The 26,942-nt window shown below is 39.1% G+C and overlaps 2 protein-coding genes across 2 annotated transcripts; one reads left to right on the top strand and one right to left on the bottom strand.

Moving 5' to 3' along the window:
* The first annotated feature begins 2,677 nt into the window (after positions 1 to 2,677).
* LOC306966006 (L-threonine ammonia-lyase) lies at positions 2,678 to 14,212 on the top strand. The gene is made up of 11 exons (XM_079560637.1): positions 2,678 to 2,805; positions 7,668 to 7,986; positions 9,584 to 9,700; positions 11,469 to 11,710; positions 11,929 to 12,094; positions 12,908 to 13,007; positions 13,090 to 13,165; positions 13,232 to 13,357; positions 13,696 to 13,863; positions 13,934 to 13,991; positions 14,057 to 14,212. Exons 1-11 carry the CDS (start codon positions 2,690 to 2,692, stop codon positions 14,153 to 14,155), a joined length of 1,587 nt encoding a protein of 528 aa, XP_079416763.1. The 5' UTR covers positions 2,678 to 2,689; the 3' UTR covers positions 14,156 to 14,212.
* Positions 14,213 to 15,247: 1,035 nt separating this feature from the next.
* tmem254 (transmembrane protein 254) lies at positions 15,248 to 18,564 on the bottom strand. Its single transcript, XM_079560395.1, has 4 exons — positions 18,438 to 18,564; positions 16,793 to 16,896; positions 16,262 to 16,321; positions 15,248 to 15,779 (listed from the first exon to the last, which is right to left on the bottom strand). The coding sequence occupies exons 1-4, from the start codon at positions 18,522 to 18,524 to the stop codon at positions 15,656 to 15,658; spliced, it is 375 nt and encodes a 124-aa protein (XP_079416521.1). The 5' UTR covers positions 18,525 to 18,564; the 3' UTR covers positions 15,248 to 15,655.
* Positions 18,565 to 26,942: the final 8,378 nt, after the last annotated feature.

The following is a 26,942-nucleotide window of genomic DNA, read 5'->3' as shown; positions in this document are numbered from 1 at the left end:
CATTCAGAACCAATGCATTATAAATCAATAAGTGCAAAGTGAGCGGAAGCCAGACTCAAGATCTTGTCAGGCGGCTTTGATATATTTTTGAAACGCCTTTCGAGGCTTAAAGGTTTGACTTGGAGAAATCCATATTCAGCAGTTCTGCTATAGAGGGTATGCAGATGCTGTCATGGCGTGGCAACCGCAGCCAAACCTTTGTTGACAAAAATATGGCCACTGCTTTAAAGCCTTGGAATGACGGACTTCAAGTAAACGCATCTCTGGTTCCACTGGCAAAATGGCCGGTCGACATGAGCAACAATCTCGATGTTTTCCATGCAGCTCATACATCTCCTGCTCCATCCTCCTGTGTTTTACAGATGCCTTCACTGACACCTGACAGCTCTGCTCTGAATGCAAAACCCCGTTCACTCACAGCCTGACAGCAGCTGTGGGAGCCTCTCACCGTCTCTTTCGCTCCTGGCACTTTTGGGACATGATTTGACTAAATTCAACAGGTTGGGATCACATTTTTGAGAAAGACGTCAAAAAATTTGAGATCAAGGGCAGGGGCGAAGATATGTCGAACACAAACCATCAGGATTGGATGGAGGACCATGTAAGGGTGGGTGGGGAGGTGGTGGTCGGGATGGTCTGGGGGTTCGTAGACACATTTTACTTGTGCATTTCGTCTACCCCTGGCTGAGGCTAAATGTAACTTATTTCCACCACAGAATGAAGGAAGACAGTCCATTGTGATGCGGTCTGGGGGACTTGCATCTGTGAAAAGCGAGATAGAAAAAGGATTCCCCCCCTCTTCCCTTCTATTACCAATCCTTAAAAAATACTTAATAAAGTGTAAACTGTAATGTGCACATCAAGTGGTCCTGAACATTTTTACAGAAAGTTCAAACTCTTCAAAATCTTTGACCTTCCAAGTGCCACCAGGCCTAGATCGAGATCAAATCAGAACGAAACCAGGTCTAAAATTAGATCTAAATAGCACTAGATTATGTCTAAACCACCTGTAAACCAGAACGACACCCAACTTGTCTCACTGAAGCATAAAAGAAAGTCTAAAATGGCAATATTGACTCCAGCCTCATGTGGGATGTGCATGCAAACTCAGTCTGCAGCCGGAACCAAAACACAGACTGTACTTCCTGTGGAGACAAAGAGTTTTTGGTGTTTTTATCATACTGTTATTGATAGTGTAACTATGTGTTTAAAGATTATTATGCTTTTTTCAATCACATTGCACCAGTCTATATCACACTACAATGATGACCAAACCTTCTGTTGGTCTGTAAATGCAGTAAATGAAAATAACTGCCTTGTATAAAATTGCTCTCTCAAAATGGCTGTAGCGAATGTCTTGAAATAGGCCTCTGTCTCTTTAAGAACCTCTGACTCTTTCCGACACGCCCCCTCCACACACTGTCTGTGGCATCAGTGGGGAGGGGGTTCTGCTGAGGAGCAGTGGTTGGTTACTCGGCTGGTGAAGAAAGCTCAGAGGCGTCTCCAGGAGGTGGGGGCGTTCCTAGGAGGACTCAGGCAAACGTATCCCTAAAATGGCCGCCATCAGAGTTTTTACAGATTATTCAAAAATACGTGAATGTGCCAAGGCAACACTTCAGGCATGTTTTTAATGAGGGAATGACATAATAACATGATGTAAAGCTTGAAAAAGTCGATTTTGCATAATACCCCCCCTTTAAGCATTTGTAAAGGATTAATTGATCATTTCTAAAACATGTATGAGGCTGTAAACTGTTCCTATGTGAATTGCTTCTGTAACCTGTTGTTTTTGTGTCTCTGTGAAGCCCTTCTGTTGCTGTATAAATAAAGTTTCTTCTTCTTTCATAACTTGACAGTCAAAACAAAACCGGAGCTGGTTCTGACTTTGATTTCCGACACAAAAAGTGATGGAAGCAAAAGAATATCCATCATCACACCGCATATCCGAGGAGACAGTCATCGGACAGGCAGGAAAAATCATTTCAGAGCCCTCCCATGTCCTGCTGCTCCCAGTATGAGGTGCTCGGCAATATAGCGCTCCAAATTAAAAAACAAAAAGAGATACCAACACAATTATTGTCTCCCCATTTCAGTGAAACCCCCTGGACTGTGATGCATGTATGTGATGGAATTATGCTTTGTATTGAACTGCATGGGTTCACTGTCCTTGCCGTTATGTCATTGTATTATTATTTGCTTTGGCAGTTCTTACATGAGCCACAGTTCTTGGCATTAGAAGCACAGGTATTGATCGTCGATTTTAATTTGCTGCGTCTGAACAGTCTGGCCCCCAAAGCGGTCGTGACGTCAACTGAGCAACTTTGCGCATTCTCTGGCCGTCTCCTCCGCTCTCTCTCCACGGCTCTGTACGGTGCTAGATAAACCCTAATAATCTCGCTCCTTAGACTGTCTGATTAACACAACGTCACAGAGGGGAGAGGTATTATCCCAGTCTACAGGCCCAGGAATAGAGCGGGACGGGGAGGGGACACGGGTCGAGGAGCGAGAGCCCAGTGCTGGTGCATGTGTCCTGGGGTAATCCCTTCTTAAATACCCCCTGGCTGTGGAAAGTGGGAGGGAGCAGGGCGAAGGGAGGCTTCGAGAGGTTGCCAGTGGCCCGGCAGCAGCAGTGTGTCCATCGTTCAGCCTTTATCCACAAACGGGCCGGGGACAGAGACGGGATACAGACATGAACTTTGCGGCCCAGTTCTTCTACTCCAGATACCTGAACGAGCGACTGGAAAGGATCTTCTCGCCCAAACCAGCGCTTAAAGACAGAGAGGAGAATGACCCCTTCTGGCAGAGGTGGGACACTGCACCCTGTAGCCCACTGGAACCCCCCCCCAAACCCCCTTCCCAAAGTCCAGGACCACCCGAACCCAACTAGATTTAGACCTCATGACTTTTGCAAAAACTATGGCTATGTTGCAGCATAGAGGAGTTAGTGCGGTAATTAATATAGAATAGTGTGGATTTAAATTCATTAAAGGTGCATTATGGAACTTTTTATGTGGAAAAAAAGGATATTTGTGTGTATCTGACCTTTCCGTGACCCAGCGGCTGCCTGCATGGTTGGCATACGGTCTCTATAATGCTCCAGGATCAGTTGTTCTGTAGGTTTGCTGGTGAGAGGGTCCGTCAGCACTATGAAAACCTACCAGTATCTCTAAAAACAATTGATCCTGGAGCATCAGAGGCCCCAATGCTAACCGCTCATACAGCTGGGTTACGAAAAGGTTGAATAAAAGTTCCACAATGCACCTTTAAAGCTTGACATGCGCTTTTCATCTTTCATGCTACAGCCACAGCTGCCCTGGAGCTGACCAAAACGTACACATTCAAGGCAGCTGGCTCTAGTCTCTTGCCCTTGGACACAGTAGCAGTACGCGCTGGTCAGAATACTGTATATAATTTATGCTCTAACCTCTTTTTCAGTTTCTGTTGCATTAGTTGCTGTTAAGAACAAAACATTTGTGGGCTTTTGACCTTCAAAAAGATAGAATATTGTACTTTGAAGTGTCAATTACTAGAGAAATCGGAAACAGACATTATTTTTCTCCACTGAAGACCCACAGAAGCTATCTTACCTTAAAAGCCTGATCTAAACTAATTATATGACGATATAGAGAAAGCCCTAAATGCATATGATATTCTGACTTTCCCTTGACTTTCCCTTCAGCCCTGATAAAAGCAGGCAGCTTGTGTTTTTATTTTAACCGTCCTCCGCTCTTGCTCTGCCTCCCCTTTGAAGCTGTTTTTAAACTTTGTCTTTGAACGAATGTTTGCAAGTGATCAAGAGTCGAGCTAATCCCAAACTCTCCTCTTTTCGCCGTCACAATGAGACCGACCGGCGAGGCTCGCACCGTTGGGGGTCAGTCCAGGGTCAGGGCTCACAGATCAGAGTTCAGCGACACTACGGGGTTGATTACAGATTACTGCAGGTGAAAATAGACAGGGAGGCAGCTCTGTCTGGACCGGAGGAGCTTCGAGCGGTTATCCGGAGTCAGGGCTCCTTCTAGTGGTTACACGGTGAATCGAACACCCTTTTTTTACAACGTTCTTTATCTTTATCTTTCGTCAGGGTTCAGCATTAAACACTTTGTGGCGCTCTCACCTCAGATCTTATTCATTTAGCCTTCCTGACCGTTGCTCTTGGGTCTCTGGTATTCTCTGGATAGTCCGTCCAAGCGAAACAAAAGGGTTGGACAAAATCTCAGTTGTTCAGCTTCTTATTTCTGTTCGCAAACTGGACTTTTATGACCCCCCCAATGGGATGGATCAAGATTCCAATTTGTTGGTCTCACATTGTTGACTCTAAAATCTATCCTCAGCAACATTAACAACAACAGCGCAGATGGAAACTCGGAAAAAGCCTTGAAATAAAGCATCTTACCTGCAAACTCTTTAATTCGGGTAAAGTATATTCATTCGGCCCTGGTCACGGCTTCTCTGCTTGAGTCTACACCTATAAAAAAAAAAAATCAATTCAGTTTAAATAAATGATTGCGTGATGAGGTGTTTCCTCTGCATAAACCAACAAATTCTCTGCATAATCTTACCAAAAAATTTCACACAAACTTGACAACTACTTTAATTATTCCCAGGAGGAAAACAATGAGTAGCTTGTACCATTTTGAAAAGACCAGCCTCAGTGAAAAAATCATGATCTTTATAAAAATTGATAGTGTGACTTCCCGAGTAGCGCTGACTGGTAATTTCATAGTCTCTCATGACACAGCACTACGGCTTGTTTTGGCTCTCATTCAAAAAGCTTCCTCTCTCTCTCTCTCTCGCAGAGCCAGCCTCAGCATTAACGTGCACTTTAGCGGCTGGCGCTAAAGGTTAATCAGTGAAGCTCTAATCCCATTATTATGTTTATAAAGTGCTTCTCGCCATCAGTGTCAACAAACGGGTGTGATGTCAGACCACTCAAGATAAAGTGGATAGCCAGAAAGATACAGTGGTAAAAGTTTGGGCTACCAGGCCTATGCAAAAGGCCAAAACAGGCTGTCGTATCAGAGTTGAACAAACTATAAGTAAATGAGTGTAGTAATATGTTGTGGATGGCGATGGCAGCTGGATCAGAACTTCTCCTGTTAGGATAATTTGTTACATTACAAACGTATAAACGAAATGATGGTCTTGTCTAAAAGAACGGTGTCCTCGTCAACTGTGATTTGTAGTGATGTATTTCATGCTGGTTGAACGATAGCAAAATGCATAGGAGTCATGCAACATTGCACTACGTTTGCAAACTGAATCATGGGCACAGCCAAAAGACTATGAGGTAAAAATGTGATACTGATTTGTACTGATATCAGCTGTTCATAAACTTGATCAAGAGCTGAATTCTCACTTGGTTTCTGGATAAAACGACTCACACGGGGCTGTCCTCAAATAACTCAACGCTTCCATTAGGGATTTCAGCACAACTGACTGATGGATAATTACAACATAGGACCCCCTTTCATTTGATATATGTCCACAACTTTGCTCCAATTCTCCAAAATTCAGCAGCCGTAAATCATCTTGTCCGCTGTCAGCCCATTCACTTAAACAGTTTGGCCAAGTGCTGAAAAGTGAAAATGAGGATGAGAACAGAGCAATGAATCATAGGATTTGTCATCGGTGTAATTTGTCACGACGACACCAAAGGTGACTTAATTCATCCAAGAGCAGCGCTGCAGGGCCGGGGTCAATGCGCCAATCACCCTTATTAAAGAAACAGCTTCTTCATGGCAGAGAGGAAATGTTTTAACGAGTGGCTGTCTCAAGTGGAGAAGTTCAAGTATCTCAGTTTTTTTTTTTTTATATGATCATCGTGAGAGAAGAGGAGAGAAGCTATTGAAGTAATTCAGTCGCTGCATTGGACTGTTGTGGTGAAAAGGGATCTGAGGTGAGCTGCTCGGAAAAGCTCTCTATTCAATGTACTGTATGTTCCTACTCTCATCAATGGCAGTGAGCTCTGGGTCATGAAAAGACGGGCCTCTGCAGAGTAAATGGGCACTTTCTCAGAGATAAGATGAGGAGATAAGTCATAAGCCGAGTACAAGTGCAGCTCCAGGTTGAGAGGAGCCAGCTGAGGCTTGGGAACCTGTGCCAGACACCTCCAAAACAAGTGCTTATGCATATCCCATTGAGATGAGGCCTCTAGGACAGACTGGAGGGACTCTGACTGTCCGTGGCCGGGCATCGCTCGGGGATCTGCCTGTGTGAACTGGAGAAAGAGCGCTTTTTGAAGACAGAATGCTGCCACCGTAACTCAGCCCCCCCAAAAAAGAAAATGGATGGTCTGAAGAAAGCTCCCTAAGAACTTACAGTAATACATAGCTGTTAATTAATCAAATGGCATGTTTCAGGGCCAACACTTCGGTTTTATCCTTTTATTTTGTGCCTCTGTAGCACGCGGGTCTTGACAGCAGCTGTGTGATGTTGATGTGCTGCCTGGGGACATGCTGTGACTAACTGCCTGTCAGAAACCCACATCACTGTTCTCCGCCAAATCAGCCACAGAAACTGGCAGCCACCATTTACCAATTACTGTCAATACAATGCTTTTGTCACACAAAGGATGACTACTTTTTCTTGGCGTGATATTCCCTAATTAGGGCGGTGTAAACGTGTAACTGTAATTTGATTCCTTTGAACTGCTGTATATTGTCTGTGTCACTATATTTTTCATGAAATACTTTGCTTGAAAAAGAAATCACATACATCTGTATTGTTAAAAATGCCTCGGTGCTGCGCCAATGTGTCGTTTTTTCACCTCCTTTTTAAGTTTAGGTTTAAGTAGTACAGTCATTTTGTTACATATTACAAAAACAAACATGCTAAAATCTTAATAAATTGGTTGCCACAATCCCGCTAGACCGCAATAGCATCAATGTTTCTATCATGTACTGCAGGGGTAGGCAACGTCAGGCCCGGGGGCCAAAACCGGCCCTCCATCATCAAACTCTGGCCCTCGAGGTGATTTTGAGAAATATTATGACCCAAATCATAGATCAAATGCCTGTTAAAGTACTCTAGAAATGTTACAAATACGGTCAATTCCTTAAAATGTCTTAGCAGAGCACCCTTTTAGGCCATAATCCTAAAAAAAATACTCTAAGAACACTAAGAAATGACTTAAATCTACTTGAATTAAGAGATTAAATCTAAAGATTGAGTGGATTTGGTCTGGCCTTAAGGCAGATAAAACCTTTTCTTGCCGATGGAACAAGCACAAGTTTAATTCAGATTATTTTGTATAATTTCAAGTGAAAAATAAATATTTTTTAATTTGTCTGATTTCCAGTGGGATTTCTGTTTGTTCCATTGGCATTGGTGTTTTTATCTGACCTTAGATTAGTTCAAACTGACTCACATTTAACATAAAAAAAAACTTTATTCAAGCGATTTTAAGTAATTTATCTAATTTACGATGGACATTTTTGCTGTACATGATGTACTGCACTGGCATATGTAGAAAGTGATGCTTTACTTCAATTGCTTCAATTGGAGGGTCCGGCCCTTGGTCTTTTGACGATGAAGAAAACCGGCCCTCCACTGAGCAAACTTGCCTACCTTACCTACTGTACTGTATGCATTGATTTTACTCATGCAATGCCCACAATAAACAGAATCTAAAACGTGCCCCCCTGACCTTTTGTCCCCCTGTCCCACAGAGATGAGGTGCGTCTGGGCCTCTCCGCTGCCGTCTGTAAGCTCGGTCCCGTCTGTAACGGGACGGCGCGCCGCAGACCCACCCTGATCGAGCCCCACCGTCTGAGGGACTTCGGCGAGGACGAGCAGCAGATGAACGGGGACGTCAGAGTCTTTGAGACCACGGTGCAGCAGGCCCCAGAGTTCCCCCTCAAAGACCCGCCCAAGACCAGGAGGAAGAGCCAGTTTGTGGCCCGCCCCCCGGTGCCGTACCTGAGGTTTGAGGACATCAGCGCCGCTGCCTTCAGGATCCAAGGCAACATTCAGAAGACGCCCTGCACGGTACCCATCTAGAATCGAACATACAGTATCTTTGTTGACATATAGTGGAAGCCCCATTTAACCTCTTAACTCCCACCTGAACATGTTTTCTCCGGTTCTCCAAATTCTCCAAATCTAAAAGCTTCTTCAAAACAGAGGCAAAAAACGAGAAGAAAATGAGGATGTAAACACAATAAAAAAGCACTAAAAAGTGACAAAAAAAGCGACAAAAATTACAAAAAAACAGCAAAAAATGACAAAATCCAGCAATTTTTTTTTTACAAAAATCCAGCAAAAAATGTCAAAATTCCAGCAAAAAAAGACAAAAAAACAGCAAAAAAATGAAAAAAAAAAATCCAGCAGAAAAATGACAAAATTCCACCAAAAAAAAACAAAAATCCAGCAAAAACATGAAAAAAAATCCAGCAGGAAAATGACAAAAATCCAGCAAAAAAATGAAAAAAAAAAATCCAGCAGAAAAATGACAAAAATCCAGCAGAAAACAGACAAAAATCCAGCAAAAAAATGAAAAAAAAAATCCAGCAGGAAAATGACAAAATTCCAGCAAAAAAAAAAAAATCCAGCAAAAAAATGAAAAAAAAATCCAGCAGAAAAATGACAAAAATCCAGCAGAAAACAGACAAAAATCCAGCAAAAAAATGAAAAAAAAAATCCAGCAGGAAAATGACAAAATTCCAGCAAAAAAAAGACAAAAATCCAGCAAAAAAATGAAAAATAATCCAGCAGGAAAATGAAAAAATTCCAGCAAAAAAATGAAAAAAAAAAATCCAGCAGGAAAATGACAAAAATCCAGCAGAAAAAAGACAAAAATCCAGAAAAAAAATGAAAAAAAAAATCCAGCAGAAAAATGACAAAATTCCAGCAAAAAAAAGACAAAAGTCCAGCAAAAAAATGAAAACAAAAATCCAGCAGAAAAATGACAAAAATCCAGCAAAAAAAAAATGACAAAAATCCAGCAGAAAAGTAATAAAAAAGTGACAAAAACACATAAGGGAAATTAAAAGTGACGACAATGGCAAAGTGGAGAGAATGCATTTGGTTTTGGCGGGTAAGAGGTTAAACATGGTAATAGGATGGAAACAGCATGGCATCTAACAGTGTTATAAAATAATAATAGTAAACACAAGATTTAGACTTTAAACTACTGATACCTTTAAACTACTTATGATTATATAGAAACAAGCCTACAAATCATATGCCACTTACATCCTATTACTATGTTTTGGCTTTATCTTAATTCCTTAGTTAACCACTTTATAGACTCATTCCAGCGCTGTGAAGCTAAATCAGTCTAAATTCAGAGGATCATCTCGTCCATCCACTCAACTAGAGTACAGTGCTGGCCAGGTAAAAAAGAACTGAACCACCAATCTGGGATTTTGCATTACAGCAAATTTAAACCACAATCATACTGTTAATTTATGTCATTGCTTGTATTGTGTAATGTAGTGTGCTCCCCATGGTTTGATTCAATGTAGGAACTACAATAAACAATAAGTCTAAGTTTGCGCTTGCCGGCTTCAACAACAAGAGACCTGTCAGTGAGTTTCTTTGCTATATTGCTATATTTAACCGCTGCCGTGTTGTCTGTGTGCAGTACTCCAGACTGTCCAAACAGTATGGCATGGAGATCTACCTGAAGAAAGAGCATCTTCTGTACACGGGCTCAGTGAAGGAGAGAGGAGCGCTCTACCTGCTCACCTCCCTCTCACAGGTAACACAGGACTTCTCCTTTTTAATAGTAAGCCAAGTAAACCCAGCACGACCTGTAACCTCTCAGAGAGACCGGACACAGACAGAGGAGGCTGACCTCTTAATCAGCTAAAGCTCCACGACAAGCCTATTATGCACTTTGACCTACTGCTGTGAGTGAGAGCAGGGACATGTAACAGGGACATATATTCTATTGGTATATATGTACTAACAAAAAAAGAGACCGAAGCCCAACTCCATATTAGGCATAAATCATTTCTAACTAATAGCTTTGCACTTTAAAACTATTGAAAATGTCAACACTTGGTATTACAGCAAAAGCGTATTGTGATATATTGCAAACGATATATAGTCCAAGCCCTATTTATTGATATGCCTCTGATCATGTCAGAGCTCAAATTGCCTACAGCAAAGGGACGTCGTTCGAGCTTCACTCTGGAAACTGTGGTGTTTTGCATAAACAGGGACTGCATTACTTTTATTTGTTTTCCAATACGATGTAAAGCGTGAAATACTATGAATCCATATTGTGTAACATTTTATGTAAAATGCAAATATTATATCCATTACAGGTGTTTTTATTGATGAAAAATACCCACAAAAAAGTATTTCCCCCTACTTAGACCTGATTCCTATCTTCACAAAAAACATGAGCTTTAAAGGGACTCTACGGGGTTTAAATGTTTAAAATTAAGTATTTTCCTCCCCTACATGTTCCAGCAATGTCCTAAGGCAGTGGTAGGCAATGTCAGGCCCGGGGGCCAAATCCGGCCCTCCAACACAGAACCTCTGGCCCTCAAGATGATTTTGAGAAACATTATGACACAAATCAGAAAGTACTTTAACATTTTTTGGGTTAAATGGGAGAAATACTGTTAATACACCCAATTAGGTCATATCATGTACAACTCTGGTATTTGTAGAAAGTGCACTGGAAAAATAATAATAATTTTAAGGAAGAAATGACAGAAACCTAGCTACTTGAATTAAGAGATTCAATCTAAAGTATGAGTAGATTTGGTCTGGTCTTAGATCAGATAAAACATCCTATCACCAATGGAACAAGTCAATATTCTCTTAATTCAGATTATATTGTATAATTTAAAGTGAAAAACAAATCTTTTTAAAAGTAAAAGTTAATTTCTCTGATTTCAAAGTGGGTTTTATGCTTGTTCCATTGGCATCAGCATTTGTATCTTTATCTTAGATTAGTCCAAACAGACTCAAATTCAACATAAAGAACCTTTATTCAAGCAATTTTAAGTCATTTATCTCATTTAAGATGGTAATTTTTCCAGTGTAGTGCTTTACTTTGGCTTAAAACTGGCAGCTTCGGCCCTCGGTCTTTTTACAATGAAAAAAATTGCCCCCCGTTAAGAAAACTTGTGTAGAGGTGTAGAATGAGCCCAGACCTGTTCACCACAACTGCCTCTAAAATACTGTCACTCAAAAAGTTGTTACTTCGGGTCCGAATTGCCGTCATGCACAAGCTTAATATAGAAGCTGCAGTTACATGTATGACCTGAGGTGGCAGTAGTGAGTGTAAAATGGTCAACTTGTACCTAGCCCCTTTAAATACATTACCATCTTTTTCCAAATGATTTATTGAGAAAACGCCTTGTTTTGGTTGTTTGTGAGCGTTCTGAGCATTATGATATACAGCAATATGTAATGTTCCATAGTGTGGCTTTAAAAAATAGTCTAATACATTGTTGATTAATCCTTGAAAATGCGCTCTCACCTCACGTGCAGTTCGTTGTATGTTGCAGGAGGAGCAGAGGAAGGGCGTGATCGTGGCCACAGACTGTAACTTCTCTCTGGCCGTGGCCCATCACGCGGTGGAGCTGAGGATCCCCGTGTTCGTCATCATGCCCTCGAGCTGCTGCTCTCCGCGCCTCAGAGTCTACCGGGACTACGGCGCGATGGTCATCTCCTACGGCAGCACGGCTCAGGACGCCCAGAAGCACGCACGACACCTGGCCAGCGACAACGGATACATGTACCTGGAGGAGTAAGGCGCACCCAATTTTAATCCTTCAAGTACTGCTCATGTAGAAAAATGTAAATAGACAGCTGTTCAAGCCAATGTTGCCTTCTAAGTCTGATACCACAAGGAGTTAATGTCAAAAATAAATTATAATTAAAACAAATCTGCTTTCAAACCTAGAGAAGGGTCAGTTATTTCAAAAAGCCTGCCTATGTGTTGATGTTTGTGCTTTTGCTGTGCAGAGATGAGAGTGAGACTTACCTGGCTGGGCTGGGCACAGTTGGACTGGAGATCTATGAGCAGGTCTCCAAAGTGGACGCGGTTCTGGTCCCTGCGGCGGGACACTATGGGCTGCTGGCCGGGACAGCAGCTGCTGTTAAACATCTCAACACAAACATCCAAGTCATAGTGAGTCCGTTACCTGGCATTTACAAGATTATTAGCACAAAAGTAAAGTGTGTTCATACTGTGTTCAAAATGTATAAATGGATGGGGTTAGATGATTTTGGTGCAGTGAATATTAATGAGAAAATATAAAAGTGAAATGTACAAATCAATGAAGCATACTCACTTTTAGCCAAAGCCAAATATGAGGTGGATTGTTTATATTATTTCTATTTTCAAAACTGAGCAATTAACCTCTTAACTCCCGCCTGAACCGCGAGGACCTTTTTCCCCACGTCATCAGATTTTTTTTTCATCTTTTTTTTGTTGGGTATTCAACTCATTTTTGTAACTTTTTTGTCACATTTTTGTCATTTTTTGTCACATTTTTGTCATTTTTTCATCAATTTTTTATCAATTTTTTGTCCTTTTTTGTCACATTTTTGTCATTTTTTTGTCAAATTTTTATCAAATTTTTGTCATATTTTTGTAAAAATTTTTGTCACATTTTTGTCATTTCTTCGTCAATTTTTCTGTCAATTTCTTGAGACATTTTTGTGACATTTTTGCCACTTTTTCATTAATTTTTTGTCACTTTTTTGTCAGTGTTTTCTCACTTTTTTGTCACATTTCCATCATTGTTTTCGTCTCAGTTTTGTTGCTATTTTCACAGCTTTTTTCCAGAAGCTTTTGGACTGGGGTAAAGCCAAACTGGAGAAAATGTGCTCGGTTCAGGTGGGAGTTAAGGGTTTAAATCAGTCTGGAGTACGTCAAGTTAGAATAAAACAAATGTAGGGGAGTTGTTGTTGTTGTTTTTAATATAATTTTGGGCTTTAGGGAATTGAACCAGAGGGATTTCCTTTGCTGCTACAATCCATTAAAACCGACAGCCCAATGAAAGACTTTCAGAGCAACCCCAACAGGAAGCTCTACGGAGGTAATATTGGTCTACCGTATTTCGTTTTAAGTTTATTGGTTGAGAATAATTGTCTAATATTTTTTTTCAATTGTGTTGGCAGATCTTACTGAGCTTTCATTGGGTTTTAACACTTTTCAACTCTGCAAGAAATACGTGGATAAAGTCATTTCAGTCAGGTACTGGACACTGCTTGTAATAATGCATTGTAGAGATTTATATTGGTAACATGTTTGTGTTCGCAGTGAGGAAGACTCTCTGGTGGCCATGCTGCGGTTCCAGGAGTTTGAACGCACCACAGTGGACACTGAAGCGGCCATGGGACTGGCAGCCATCATGGCGGGACATCTCTCTGAGCTCAGAGGAAAGAGGTGAAGGTTTGGCCTCTTGATATTTGACTTGAGAGCCAGCTGATGCTATACTGATGCTATATAAAATGCACTTTCGAATTATAGTATTTGTTACATTTAAATGACGAACCCTGGCTGACAAATGTAATTGACTCCTGAATGTTATTTACATGAATTGCAATTATATTGTATATTATTATATACAAAAATGAAGTTGCTTCATTTAACAATTGCAAATACCTCTCGATAAGACTATACATAAATACTGTCCAAAAACCAAAGCACAAAAAGATTAGGAAACTGTATCTGTTTTGTTTGTAATTATTGTTAGACATTGAGGACTGTTTTCCCTCCTTCAGGGTGGCTGTGGTGGTGAGCAGCGCCAACATGGAGTTGGACTTGGTTCGACAGTGTATGGACCGCGCCCTGGTGCTGGACGACAGAGTTAGTAAGTTCTCAGTGCACATCGGGGAGTGGCCCGGAGACATGGCCAAACTACTGGACACGCTGTCGAGAGAGGACGTCAGGTCAGTTCCCATGCAAGGAAAATGACTGTGATATTTATAACATAAGTTAAAAGTTTCTGTGTTAAAACAGGCTGTTAGACGTCTGCCATCGTATCCATGGAGACAAGTCGGACCTCTTTAAAACAAAGGTATTGCCTCGAATAAGTCCAGTTTCCCTCGTCCATTCCTTTCCTAAATGTTGTTTTTTTTGTAGGTGGAGTGTGTTGTGGAGACGCGGGACAGAGCACAGAGTGCACATCTGCGTAAAACTCTGAGTGACCGTTACCCTTCTGTGACATGGCTCGACCGATGATCTCTGAATAATCATACATTCACATACGGCAATGCCAGAAGAAAACAAAATACTGAGATGATGTTTTAACCTCTAATGCTGCTAAAGTCATTGTCATTGATAAAACATTCTAGATGCAGATGGTGCAATATATAAGAACAGCTAGCGAACAGTTACGGTGAAAGATCAGTCTCTAAATCTGATCTTGGCCATGAACAACAATACTTTATGTAACATGGGCACATCTCCAAACCAGTGGTAAGCCTAGTATCCGACAGGTTTATCTATCTGTGTCATTACATTACTACAAGACCATCAAAACACTACAAAATGGGGGGATTCTACTTCCAATGAAAATAATGTGCGTACCCTCCATATGTGACAGTGTAAACCAGTGACGCGGGTCCAGTCTCCAGTCTTGTTCTGTTGTTTGTCTGCTGCAGTCACAATCCTGAATGACTTACAAGATCAATATTCTATATTTTTATCTAATTATTTTGTATATACCTGTATATGTACTGTCTCTTGTGATATAATTAAAGTAAATACACTGGACAAAGTGAGTGCTCATTGGTGTTTGTTAGCAGTGAAATGAAAGTACGACCTCTGCTGTTCTCTGTTTATTGTGTGTGGATAGTTCATGCTGAGACAGAGCGGTTTAAGACTAATGCTCTTAGTCCATAAGCACAAGGCAGAGAAAGGTTCCTGCTGGGAGCATCCTGGATCTGTACAAGCTTTGAAAATATACCGGCGATTACTACGACATGGATTGTTATTTGCAGCATGCATTTGCTCTTGTTTCCACTATAACCCAAAACATACACAGTAGTTTAATGCTCCAGTTAGAATGTCCTGACTATCCCAGTTTAAGATCTGAGATGGGTCTCTGGGCGCTGCACAGCAGTCGCCTACTGCTCCGGTGGCAGTGAAGGATGAAGTAAGAGGACAGAGTTCCCACTGGGAATAAGTAAGTAAACCTTAACATCCATATTTAACAAAGCCCTCATCCAAATGCACAAAATGCAGAGGTTTTACAGGAATAGAAATGGGAAAAAATGCGTCGGAGCTGAAAGCCACTGTTACATTTAGTAAGATAAATGACCAAAAACTAAGATCACTTTTTATTTTGCAGCTTCATCATCAACACTTCAGAACAATGTGTTTTATAGGTAATGCAAAGTCCACCATTAGCACCACACTCCCAAACTGATTTCAGTGGAATGTAAACAAGACGATTCATTAAGACATTGCTATATTGCACAATAACTGCATTCACAGTTAGTAAGACAATAGTAAATAAAAGCCTTCAAATATTAATACGACATCCACTAAGTTAAGTAATGTCAATTGTAAGAAAATACCTGAAAGTAGATTAAAATAGAATTAAGCTCTCGAGTTATAGTTATAGAACAGTCTTGTTCCTAGCTCTTCAGTTTGTGTATAAGGCAGACAGACAGTTTGTAGCTGGTTTGTGCAGTGTAAGTTTATCTGTCATCATGTAGGGGGCGCTGTCTGCTGGAGTCATTGCTGCTTGGAGTATTTTTTAGGGTCAAACTTCAGGAGGTGGCCGAGAGATGCAAATCCAAACAGAAAGGTCTGAACGAACCACAGCAGCCGAGCCGTCTGGCTGGTGATGCCTTTGTCACTGCAGGAAATAGAAGAAAAGACATCAAACACCCGCATACTGCAATCTTATGTTCAAGATGTTAGCAAAGGCTAATTCTTCAAAGTCTTGGTGTCACCTCAAAGCGTCAGCGTTGAGAAGAAATTATGCATGTTTGTTTTAGAACTATTTTGGGAAATATCTTTTATAGCTTATGCCTAAAGTGAGGTCTAAACATAGTGTAGGATTCTGTTTTCTCCATGAGTTCAGAGAGACTATCAGAGAGAGATGATTTTTACTAATTTGGCATGAAAGTTATTATCTTTAGTTATTTGTTTAAATGAATTTTAGCATGGTACAGTTAATCTGGTCCAGTCTATTGTAGTAATAGTTATTCTTAAAAGGTAATTATTCCTATGTGTTACAGTCAATTCGCAAAACCCTAGCACACCTCTAATTTACAGCATGGGCAAATACAGTCAAATAACATGACAACAACTCCCTCTGCTGGACAGAGGCCTCACCTGCAAACCTTTAGTGAATACGCGCCTTCAAAGGCGTGAATGGCAAAGGCAGCCCACCATCTGAAACACACAGAGGAAACAAATTCATATTCATAATTAAAGTGAAACTTGCATAATTATCTTGATTTAATCTGTCAAAGCCATAAAGCCACTGCTGACGACAACAACTCTTTGATTTTCGATGAAATGGTTCGATTCACATGGTGTAAATATGTAAATAAGTCATTAAGTCATCAACGATGTGTAAATGGGGCATTAGCGCTTCAGTCAATTGAAATGTAATGTACCAAGTAAGAGCAGCCAACACATGAGTTGATAAACATTTAGCACTGAAAAGGGTACCATAGGAAACTACCTACTACCTAAATGTAAATGTGCCAGAGCCTCCAGGCAGAGGATCTCCAGATGTGAGCCAGGAGCTATGGAGCTCTCAATAAACGTAACTAAACTAAATGTAAGGTTTTCAATGTCCAATGTGGGGTTTGTATAATCTTTCTTTCTTTTTCATCATTATTAGAGAAAAGTGCTAACCCTTTGTACATCAGGTCAGCGTAGTTATCCACCAGGTATTTACAAAAAGTGCCATATGGACCGAGATAATGATATGGAATCACCTCCGGAGCAAACACAATGCACTGGAACAGAGAAAAAGAATCACATCAAGTAAGTAATAACAAAATATAGAATGACTTTTACTAATGAGTGAGAACAGATAAATGTATGATTTATTAAACCTGATGCTACGATCTACTAAATAGTAATAAACATTTTGGGCTGGTACAGAAGACTGGGTTTGGGTCTTTAACTTTATTTTAACAAAATGACCACAACATCTAAAAGTGCAGCAAGAGTCAGACAGTAAAAGGGCATTTTAAAATCAGGTCACATTTTGAGAGAATATTTGCAATGCCAGGAAGTTGAGAGCCTCACTGTGCTTTGTCAGGCTAAACAAACAGGTCTCTGCTTTGGCTTCAACATAAAGAACATGCAGCTGTGTTACAAAGGCCTCTGTGTAACACACTGCCCACGGGGCTGCTAGTTAGTTATGGTTTCAAACTTTCAATGTCGGTCACCAAAATGGGAGGAAAAATACTAGTAAAAAAAAAAACATAACTAATGATGTAATGGGTGCCTACTGAACAGTTAGTTACATCCACATTTACTAAATAGGGTTTAGTATTTAATAAATGTGGACAACAATAAACATCTCCTAATCTGAAAACAGTTGTAAAACCATTACGTCACGTTTGCCCAGACTCCAGAGCTTCTATATTTTACTCATTAACACACGTTCAATGTTTGCAAAGAGCAAACAAAAAAGAGAAAATAAATGTGACATAAATTTACACTTGCAAGAAATGTGTTACTAAATCTTCCATTAGGAGTGAAACAAATGAGAGATAGTATTTTATTTTCATTTATTTTTGTTGTGAGGGGTTAACACTGCACAATGCAGAAGTTACTATGATTGACGACTGCTCAGATAATTTAAATATTTCTTGCCAAAATGCCGAGCTAGGCCTATGCAGTCACAGGTTAAAGGAGCACTTGTAAGTGATACCTAAACCCCGAACGGTATTTTAATGCATTTCATATGGATTGATTCTTACAAATGTTTATTCGCAAGTTAAATTAGCAGGAATTACTTTTTTTTTTCTCAACATGGTGTCAAGTTGGGGATGGATGATGAAGCCAATGAATGTGTTTACAGGGACTCACTGACAGGTGACATATATTACAAAACAAAACAAAAACAAAACAAAACCTAAAAATATAATTTATTTAAACTCTTAGCCTTTTTATATACTTCAGAGTATATTTGTGAATGAATGATCAGATAAATGCCTAACGTTGAATGTTTAATTCAGTCATTTATCAGCCAACGGACTTTGACTTCTTCGACCTGTTGCCTAGTTACCAAAAGGCTCACTGTCACACAACCTAAACGTTACGCTGAATTATAATTTAAAAATAAAAATAAAAAATCTATATTTAGTAAAGAGTTGACGAAATATTATCAAACGACACAATTGGAGCCAAATGTAATATTTAAAAAGTGTATTCGTGGCGTCAACTCTGTACCCGGACCTAATTTGTTGCGACACCAACCGAAGCAGAAGGCGAACAACTCCTCACTTGCTAGTTTACTCCCACTCGTTTAAACGTGAAAACTTACGGTGAAATAGCTCACGGCCAGCGTAATAGAAATCATCCAGAACATGCTGGTCCTCTTGAAGTATTCTGTGACATCGCTTTTCGCCATCTCTGCTGCTTCTTCTCTTCTGCTCCGCGCTGGTCCCGTTGCTAAATGTGACCGACGTGTGAGCGGAGCAGACAGAGGAGGGAGAGGCTCAACCACCGTGTCAAATGTCACGCACTGTGTCCAAGGGTAACAATCCTGTTCATATGGTAAATGAAATATTTATGATTAAAATGTATGCCAATGAATAGCTTGAATAGGCTGCTTAAAAAAATAAATAAAAATCCTTTCAGCCTGGCAGAGATAGCCACCTGTTCACCTGTTGGACCAATAATAAAAAACAAAACAAATAGAAGTCAACGATATGGTGTTGGTTTGCATTCAAAATTATGCATCTAAAAGAAGACTATGATTCCAACAAAAATACCTTCCAGTTTTGTCTGTTTAACCCTAGAACAATATTGCCTGGTGTTTTCACCCGAGCAAATACATTTATGTGCTTTTCATAATCTGAGTGTCTTGGGTCAGCATTGTCTTTGACGTCTATGATGGCCTGGGTGTTTTCCTAATTCAAAACACACTTTTTCCTACAGGCACATGTTCGGGTGATTTTCACAGTGATAGAAGGTAGGGTCAGGGTTAGTGTATTTAATCAGGCAATCTTACTCCTTTCAAGGTTGACATTCAGGGCTGCCACATTTATTTTGCCAACTTCAACTACAGCTTCGCTCCTGTCGCAGAGTTTTGTGTCTCTGGCCTCCCAGCAAGTGAGTAACACATAGTTATTTTATTCAGTCATTTATACCCATTCAAAATATGACATATTTAGTTCCTCTCTCCTGTGGCTGTTTGTGCCAAGGACACTGAGCCTTCACCAGAGAAGTCTCACATATCCCAGGAATGGGTGGACCAAAAACCAAGTTTCCATCTTCTTTTTTTTTTTTTTTTAGGAATTTTTTGTTCCCAAATTCCTCATTTTCCAGTAATTTCGGAGCATTTTTATCTGGTCCTCTCACGATGCTTTTCTTTCATTTTATTAGGCATGACATAGTTTAATATACAAGAACACGACTCAAATGTGTCATGTGTTGCTTTTGATGACAAGTACTTTTTATCGGGTGTATTATCTCGGGTAAAAATCACCTGGCGTTAGTGATGGTGTTTTGAATTTGAGCGATAGTGTTCTAGGGTTAAAGTGCATATGATATGATAGTTGTATTATTTAAAGTCGGGTTCTTATTCATTAAAAAGGATCATGTCTGGGGAAATCATTTAAAATGGAACTCTGACTTATGGCAACAGTTATAGAAATTCTATCTCATTGTAAGTCACGTCCTGATCAATAATAATCATAATGAATAAATAAGTATCCCACAAAAAAGGAATAGATAAAATATTAGTATTTTACCTACAATATGAAATTGCTGTCTACTATGTCATATGCAAGTAACAATTTGGTAATAAATAGCTTAGAATAGAATGCACTTTTTCACGAAGCTTCCGATTTTTATAACAATAACTTTTATCAATAACTTGCCAAACGGTTGCTGACCTTTTCCACACAAACGGATACAAAAAAAACACAAAACATAATAGGTGGTGCACTCCCTATTATCTTATTTTCACTTGCTGGACTGGTTCCTATAACTTGTTCACAAAAGGTCTTTTTGTATTAGAAAAACATTCAGGATATTAACCCCTTAACTCCCACCTGAACCGAGCACATTTTCTCTAGTTTGGCTTTATCCCAATCCAAAAGCTTCTGGAAAAAAGGTGACAAAAAATGACAGAAATGTGACAAAAAATGGTCAAAAAAATGACAGAAAGTGACAAAAAAATGATGAAAAAGTGGCAAAAATGTACATAAAAATGACAAAAAAATTTTTTTAAAAAAAGACAAAAAAAATTATGAAAAAATGATGAACATGTGACAAAAAGTGACAAAAAATTTACTATTTGACAAAAAAATTACAAAAAAGTTACAAAAATTAGTTGAAACCCACCCAAAAAATGATGGGAAAAAAATCTGATGACGTGAGGAAAAAGATCCATTTAGATGAGTTTTGTAGATCTTAGCTTTCAAATGAGGCGTTACACTGGCCTACAGGATTTGGGTAAAGCTGAACTGGAGAAAATGCTCTCAGTTCAGGCGGGAGTTAAGAGGTTAACAGGAACACATTTCCTGAGCAGAGTGCCTGAAAGGCTGCCTCTAACATATTTTGTCCTGGTTTTGATCTGTAAAATCACATTCAGATATTCTCCCCCTGCAGCGCCATGACTTGCAGCACATTCAAAGCCCCCGCTTTGTGTAAACTTGTTGTTGATAGTTAAACCAATCATATGACTTTTGTTTATAAAGCATGCAAATCCTCACATAACCGAGCCCAGTGATTTTACATCTGCTGTTTGCCAAGTGAGCTAAACCACTCACAGCAAACGGCCACAGCTTTATGTTATCTGCTGAAATGCCTAAATAGTTTCATGGTTGGTATAGTTAATACAATGCTGAATTAAGCAGTGCCACAATTTACCAAATTAAGGTTCATTTTCTGTTTATTTGTCTCTTTATATCGCTGGTTGAGTTAAGAAACTTCCAGTATTGACCTTTATAATCTGATGGGATTTGTTAAGTTTAGGGAGAGAAGGACAGGACTTTCAGGAGCCGTCTCTGCAGATTTCGAACCACTGTCCAGATAAAGACAAAAATGTGACACTGCTTGTTTACATAAGATTACACTGGTCAACTTCAGGCGGTGGCGATTGACTAACACCGGCAGCACCGAGGGCCAAACCTTCTCAAAACAGTCGCCTGCTTGTATCTCAAGGCCTGCAATGGTATTTTAGTTTCCAAGTCACAGAAGAAAAGAATGAGACAAATAGAATCATATTGAGGTCATTCCATGCACGCCTTTTGAAATGTCAATATTTTCACTTGCCAAAATTCAGTTGTCATGTCAGGAGCAGTCAGGGGCGGACTGGGACTGAAAAACAGCCCTGGACTCTGACTAGCCTGGCCCAAATTTGCGTAATTGTGCACTTCCACAAATACATATTTTAACCTAAGGAGTGCATTTTCCCCTGTTCGGCTTTTGATTATTATTTTTTTTATTGGTATCATCAGCAAAAAGAATGGGAAAGGTGGTCGTAGAAACAGAAGCAAATAATAAATAATAATGGTCCCAAAATTGAACCTTGTGGTACACCATACTCCACGGAATTCCTTTTAGATTCATGTTTTTTTATACTCGCCACATTTTTGTCATATTTTTGTTTTGTTTTTTGTTTAGTTTTTATCTATCTATCTTTTTTCTTTTTTTTTCCTCACGTTTTTGTAGGTTTTTTATTGTCCGTGTTTTTCTCATGTTTTTGTTGGTTTTTCATCCTCTTTTTCTCGCTATTTTGATGCTTTTTTTTTAGCTGTTAGATTTGGATAAAGCTCGGTTGAGGCGGGACTGGTGGCCCAAGAGCCAGAGCGAGAATGGACATATGGACATATGGCCAGTCCGCCCCTGGGAGCAGTGCACTGTCTGGGATCCCGTTTCCGGATTTGGAGCCTGGGTCTTTATCAGGGATACCTGTCTGGAAGCTTTAGTCTATAGTGCAAACTCTGAGAGACCATGCAAACACACAGGAAGGCCCCATATGGACAAGGACTTTCTTGCAGGAAAACAAAATACACAAATGTCTTCAAGAGAATCTCGAAAGCGTAATTCAACTGTTCAAAGTGTCTGTATTTAGTGTGGACGATCCAAACTGGAAAAAACTTGAGCATTTTCCTCATTAATGTTGAGCCTTGTCTGTAATGCTTTAGCCTGATGAATCAACTCAAGTAGCCCATAATGATCCACAGCATGAATGATATTTGAGATCCAGATTCAATTTATTGGGACATTCAAACACTTTCCAAGTAAAGAGCAGTGTTGGGGGTAATGTATTACAAAAGCAACAAGCTACAAAAATATATTACTTTTTTCAGTAACTGAGGAATATAACATATTACTGAAACAAAATATGTGAATAGTCATTACAATTCAAGTAACTCAAGTTAAAAGTGCGTTTAAATGAACCAAAAAATGCCCCCAAACAGAATGCAGCACCAAATCCTGTTGGATACTGCTGCATAAGATATTGACATTGATAATAATGTATAAAGCAAGATTTTTTTTGATTGCTTCAAACTGTACAAATGATGTTTTTATTCAACGCCGATGCATCCAGTCGTAGAAAACTTAACTTTACTCTCCCTTTTGCCAGAACAACCCAGAAGCGGATGGGCATCTCCGCCGGAGTCAAACTGTGGAACACCCTGCCCTTGAATTTAAAGAACTCCCCCACAGTGCACCAATTTAAAAAACAGTTCAATTTTTTTTTTTTTTTGCCACAATATTTTATTGAAGTTTTAATATTTTCACAAACAGAACCAACAGCAACTAGCAGTGCATGTCTCAAATCTATGCAACCTGCTATTTACATTCAGTGCTTATTACACATGTTGATTAGTACAGAAATACTAATCAACATGTGATTAGTATTTGCTTATACTAGTATAATTTGCTTATACTAGTATAAGCAAATTATCAAAAAAGGACCAAAATGTGACAAAAAATGACAAAAATGTGATAATAATGTGATAAAAAAATTGACAAAAAAATGACAAAAATGTGACAAAATGTGACCAAAAAATGACAAAAATGTGACAAAAATGACGAACTGTAAATATTAGATTTTGACTTTAAAAACAGTAGTACCTGTGTTTATTTTAGCTTATGGTTTAAAGTATAATACCTGCGAATCAGACCATTTTTTTGTGTACTTTTTGTGTTTGAAGAAAGGGGCACTTATATATATATAGTATTATATAGTATAAGCGTTGTCTTCATCGTGCCCCTTTTCAATCATGTACACAAAAAAATCATGTATAGTTGTTGAAATGTGAAAACATGTAACTAATATGTAACTGAAATAAATAAATAAATAAATTAAAAAGATCTGCAGTTGTGCATAAAACAAAACACAAGAGAATGGGGATGAAGAAGCAAAAGGAAATCTCTGACTGCACCTATGCTCAGTGGCATTATTACTATTTTTAGTTTATATTTAGCCAAAAAGTAACTCAAAAGTAGCTCAAAGTAGTGTAACTCAGCTACATTTATGAAACAGTCATATGTAATACAAACATATTACATTTTAAAACTGTAAAATACATTACAAAGTTAAAGTAACATACCTAACACTGGTAAAGAGAGAGAGATAATATTCATAAATTCTGAAAACCGAATCAAACCAACTTGACTTAGACATATTTATACAAAAATATTGACAAAGTGATTTAAAAATGAAGAAAAATAGAAAACGATGCACAGATTTGTCCACATAGTCATAATACAGGGTAACATCCTAGAGAGAATAAGCATTGTCCAGCTATTGAGGTCAAAGGTCATTGCTGCTGCCTGTTGTTTGGGTCAAAGCCTGGGCATGTTAAACTTATGGAGCAGTGAGCCATGAGCATTAATCAGTGCAACAGAGAGGGCTAATCTGCATGACAAAAGAGCCGCTGATGGGCTTGTGCTCCTAATGCCGGTTTGCATTTTTTGTGGGTTAAAAATTGCTCCATTGTTGATTGATCAGCGTTCAACAGTTTGCAAAGTCTCCCCCCTGTTTGTGGTCTTATCAGATGACTGTGAGCAGCCGAAGGAATTAAACAGAAATCAGAAATCAATGTGGTAAATGCTGATAACGCAGCCTTGTCTCCCAACGTAAAACTCTTTTATCGACTCAGCAATGCAGGACGGGCAGAGGTTTATCAGGTGGTTTAGAGCCTTGTATTAACTATGGAGCCCGGCTGCATCACACTATTATTCAGTCATTAACCCCTTACCTCCCACCTGAACCGAGCACATTTTCTCCAGTTTGGCTTTACCCCAGTCCAAAAGCTTCTGGGAAAAAAGCTGTGAAAATAGCAACAAAACTGAGACGAAAACAGTGATGGAAATGTGACAAAAAAGTGAGAAAACATTGACAAAAAAGTGACGAAAAATTGATGAAAAAGTGGCAAAAATGTCACAAGAAATTGACAAAAAATGGAAGAAATGTGACAAAATGTGACAAAAATGTGATAAAAGTTTGACAAAGAAAAAATTACACAAATGTGACAAAAAAAATGACAAAAATGTGAAAAAAAATTACTAAAATGTGACAAAAAAATTACTAAAATATGATATTTAAAAAGAAAAAAAATGAAAAAAATTGACGAAAAAATGACAAAAATGTGACAAAAAATGACAAAAAAGTTACAAAAATGAGTTGAATACCCAACAAAAAAATTATGGAAAAAAATCTGATGACGTGAGGAAAAAGATCCTCTCGGTTCAGGCGGGAGTTAAGAGGTTCACTATTATCACAATAACCATGTTTTAGGGAGATTGCTAATTAAGAAAGAAGTCGATATGTAATTGATATTTAAAACATTCGGAATGTGTTTTTGCATATTTTTAAATTTGATATTCTAGTGAAGTTATGATCTTCTGATAGTGATAATCAGTGTTGGGGATAATGTATTACAAAAATAACGAGTTACGCCTATATATTACTTTTATCAGTAACTAAGGAATAAAACATATTTCTGGCACAAAATACGGGAATATATGAGCCATTACATTTAAAGTACAAGAGCATTTAAATGGTTTGTATTGATGTATGAGCGAAAAAAATGAAAAACTCCCCCCAAATAAAATGCAGCACAAAATCAAGTTGGACATTGGTGCATAAGATCTGCAAAAAATGTTGCCAAAACAAAACACAAGAGAATGGGGGATAGAGGAGGAAAAGGAAATTGCTGACTGCACTTCTTATTATTATCATTTTTACTACTTTCAGTTTCTATTTTGCCAAAAGTAACTCAAAGTAACCTAGCTACATTTTTTAAACAGTAATATTAAATACAAACATTTTATATTTTTAAAGCTGTAGCTACTAATATAGAATATATTACAATTTTTAAGTAACTTGTCCAACACTGGTGATCATATCCAGAGATAGAGTATATAGAATATATAGAGATTCACTTTTCCCAGGAAGAATTTAAAGTGACTTTTTTTTTACTTTTAATTGTTGTAAATGTTGAGAGTACAATATTAGCCTGCTACTTCGGGGCTTCCATTTTATTTTTATTTATTTATTAGTTTTGCACATAATAGCAAACAATCCATTATAACATTAAGATATACTCATAAAAATGCAGGAAGAGGCAGAAAACCCAAATGGGCTTATTATGGTGCCTCCACCTATCAATATATACAAAATTGAGTATAAAATTAGTCTAAAAGTCTAAAAGTCATAACTTGCTCCAGGTTATAGTGTCCTTTCCCCCCACAGATGTCTGGGAACACAATATACTGCAAAGCCCCTTTAAGGTTACTGTATATTGTGTCGTCCAGGTAGGAAAATGTGTCCTTTGCCCCTTCCCAATACACTGCTGATGTGGTGCAATGTGTAGCACATATATTGTACATAATACATTGAACTGTGATGAAAGTGGCCTTTTTTCAGCAATAGGAAACTCTACTAGCATTTCAAAATGAATGTTTGGAACCACAAGAGAATGTCATCTTTACATGTTTTTATTTTAGTTGGCAAGAACTATGTATAAGAAGAACTAAGTAACAAAGCTAAAAGAGGGATAAAGTTTTGAGTATTATCAAAAAGGTCTACTTAAACTAATTGTGTTAACTTGTCTCTGTATTAATAACATTGATCAGGCCCAGGCAAACTGTCAAACTGCACAAGTCCTGTCTGAGCCGGACTCCAAAACAAAACAGTGTCACATGATGATGTCCCCGTCATAACTGCTCGCACCTCAGGAGTATCGATGGGTCATTTTGACCTGTGCCGTTTGATGGTCATTAGGTGATAATGACACAAAAGAGGGGGGTCCATCGAACTAACACCCCCCAAACACACCCCCCCCCCCAAACCGCGACATCATCCAGCCATGGCCTTCTGTGAGCTCAGGTGAGGCCGGTATAAAAGGTGTCCCGGGACAGTCGGGGGACACAACAACAACGTCTCAGCAAAAGAAGCAGCTCAGCAACAAGGCACTGGGAAACTCACAAACAGGAGCATGTGGAAGGACACTTGCAACGGTGAGTCATAATGGTAAATGTTTTATGCACATTTAGCTCCAAAATATTAAGATGTTATGTACTAAATGTCACATCACTGTAAACTCAAACTTTCTGTTCATATTATTTACGGTTCAATTAATAATAATCATTCAGTTGCTGTGAATGGACTGATCGATCATCTCTCTTCCTCCAGATGATGCCAGGGCTCTCGGCTCCAACATGGCCACCTCTCGAAGTGCCAGTCGCAGAAAGAGAACCAGCTTCTCAAAGGAACACGTGGAACTGCTCAAAGCCACGTTTGTGACAGACCCGTACCCGGGCATCAGCCTCCGGGAGAGCCTGTCCCAGACCACCGGCC

Source organism: Gobius niger (genome assembly GCF_951799975.1).
Source record: "Gobius niger genome assembly, chromosome: 7".
Lineage (NCBI taxonomy): Eukaryota > Metazoa > Chordata > Actinopteri > Gobiiformes > Gobiidae > Gobius > Gobius niger.
The sequence above is the reverse complement of the archived record's forward strand: the minus strand, read 5'-3'. Positions and strand labels throughout refer to the sequence as shown.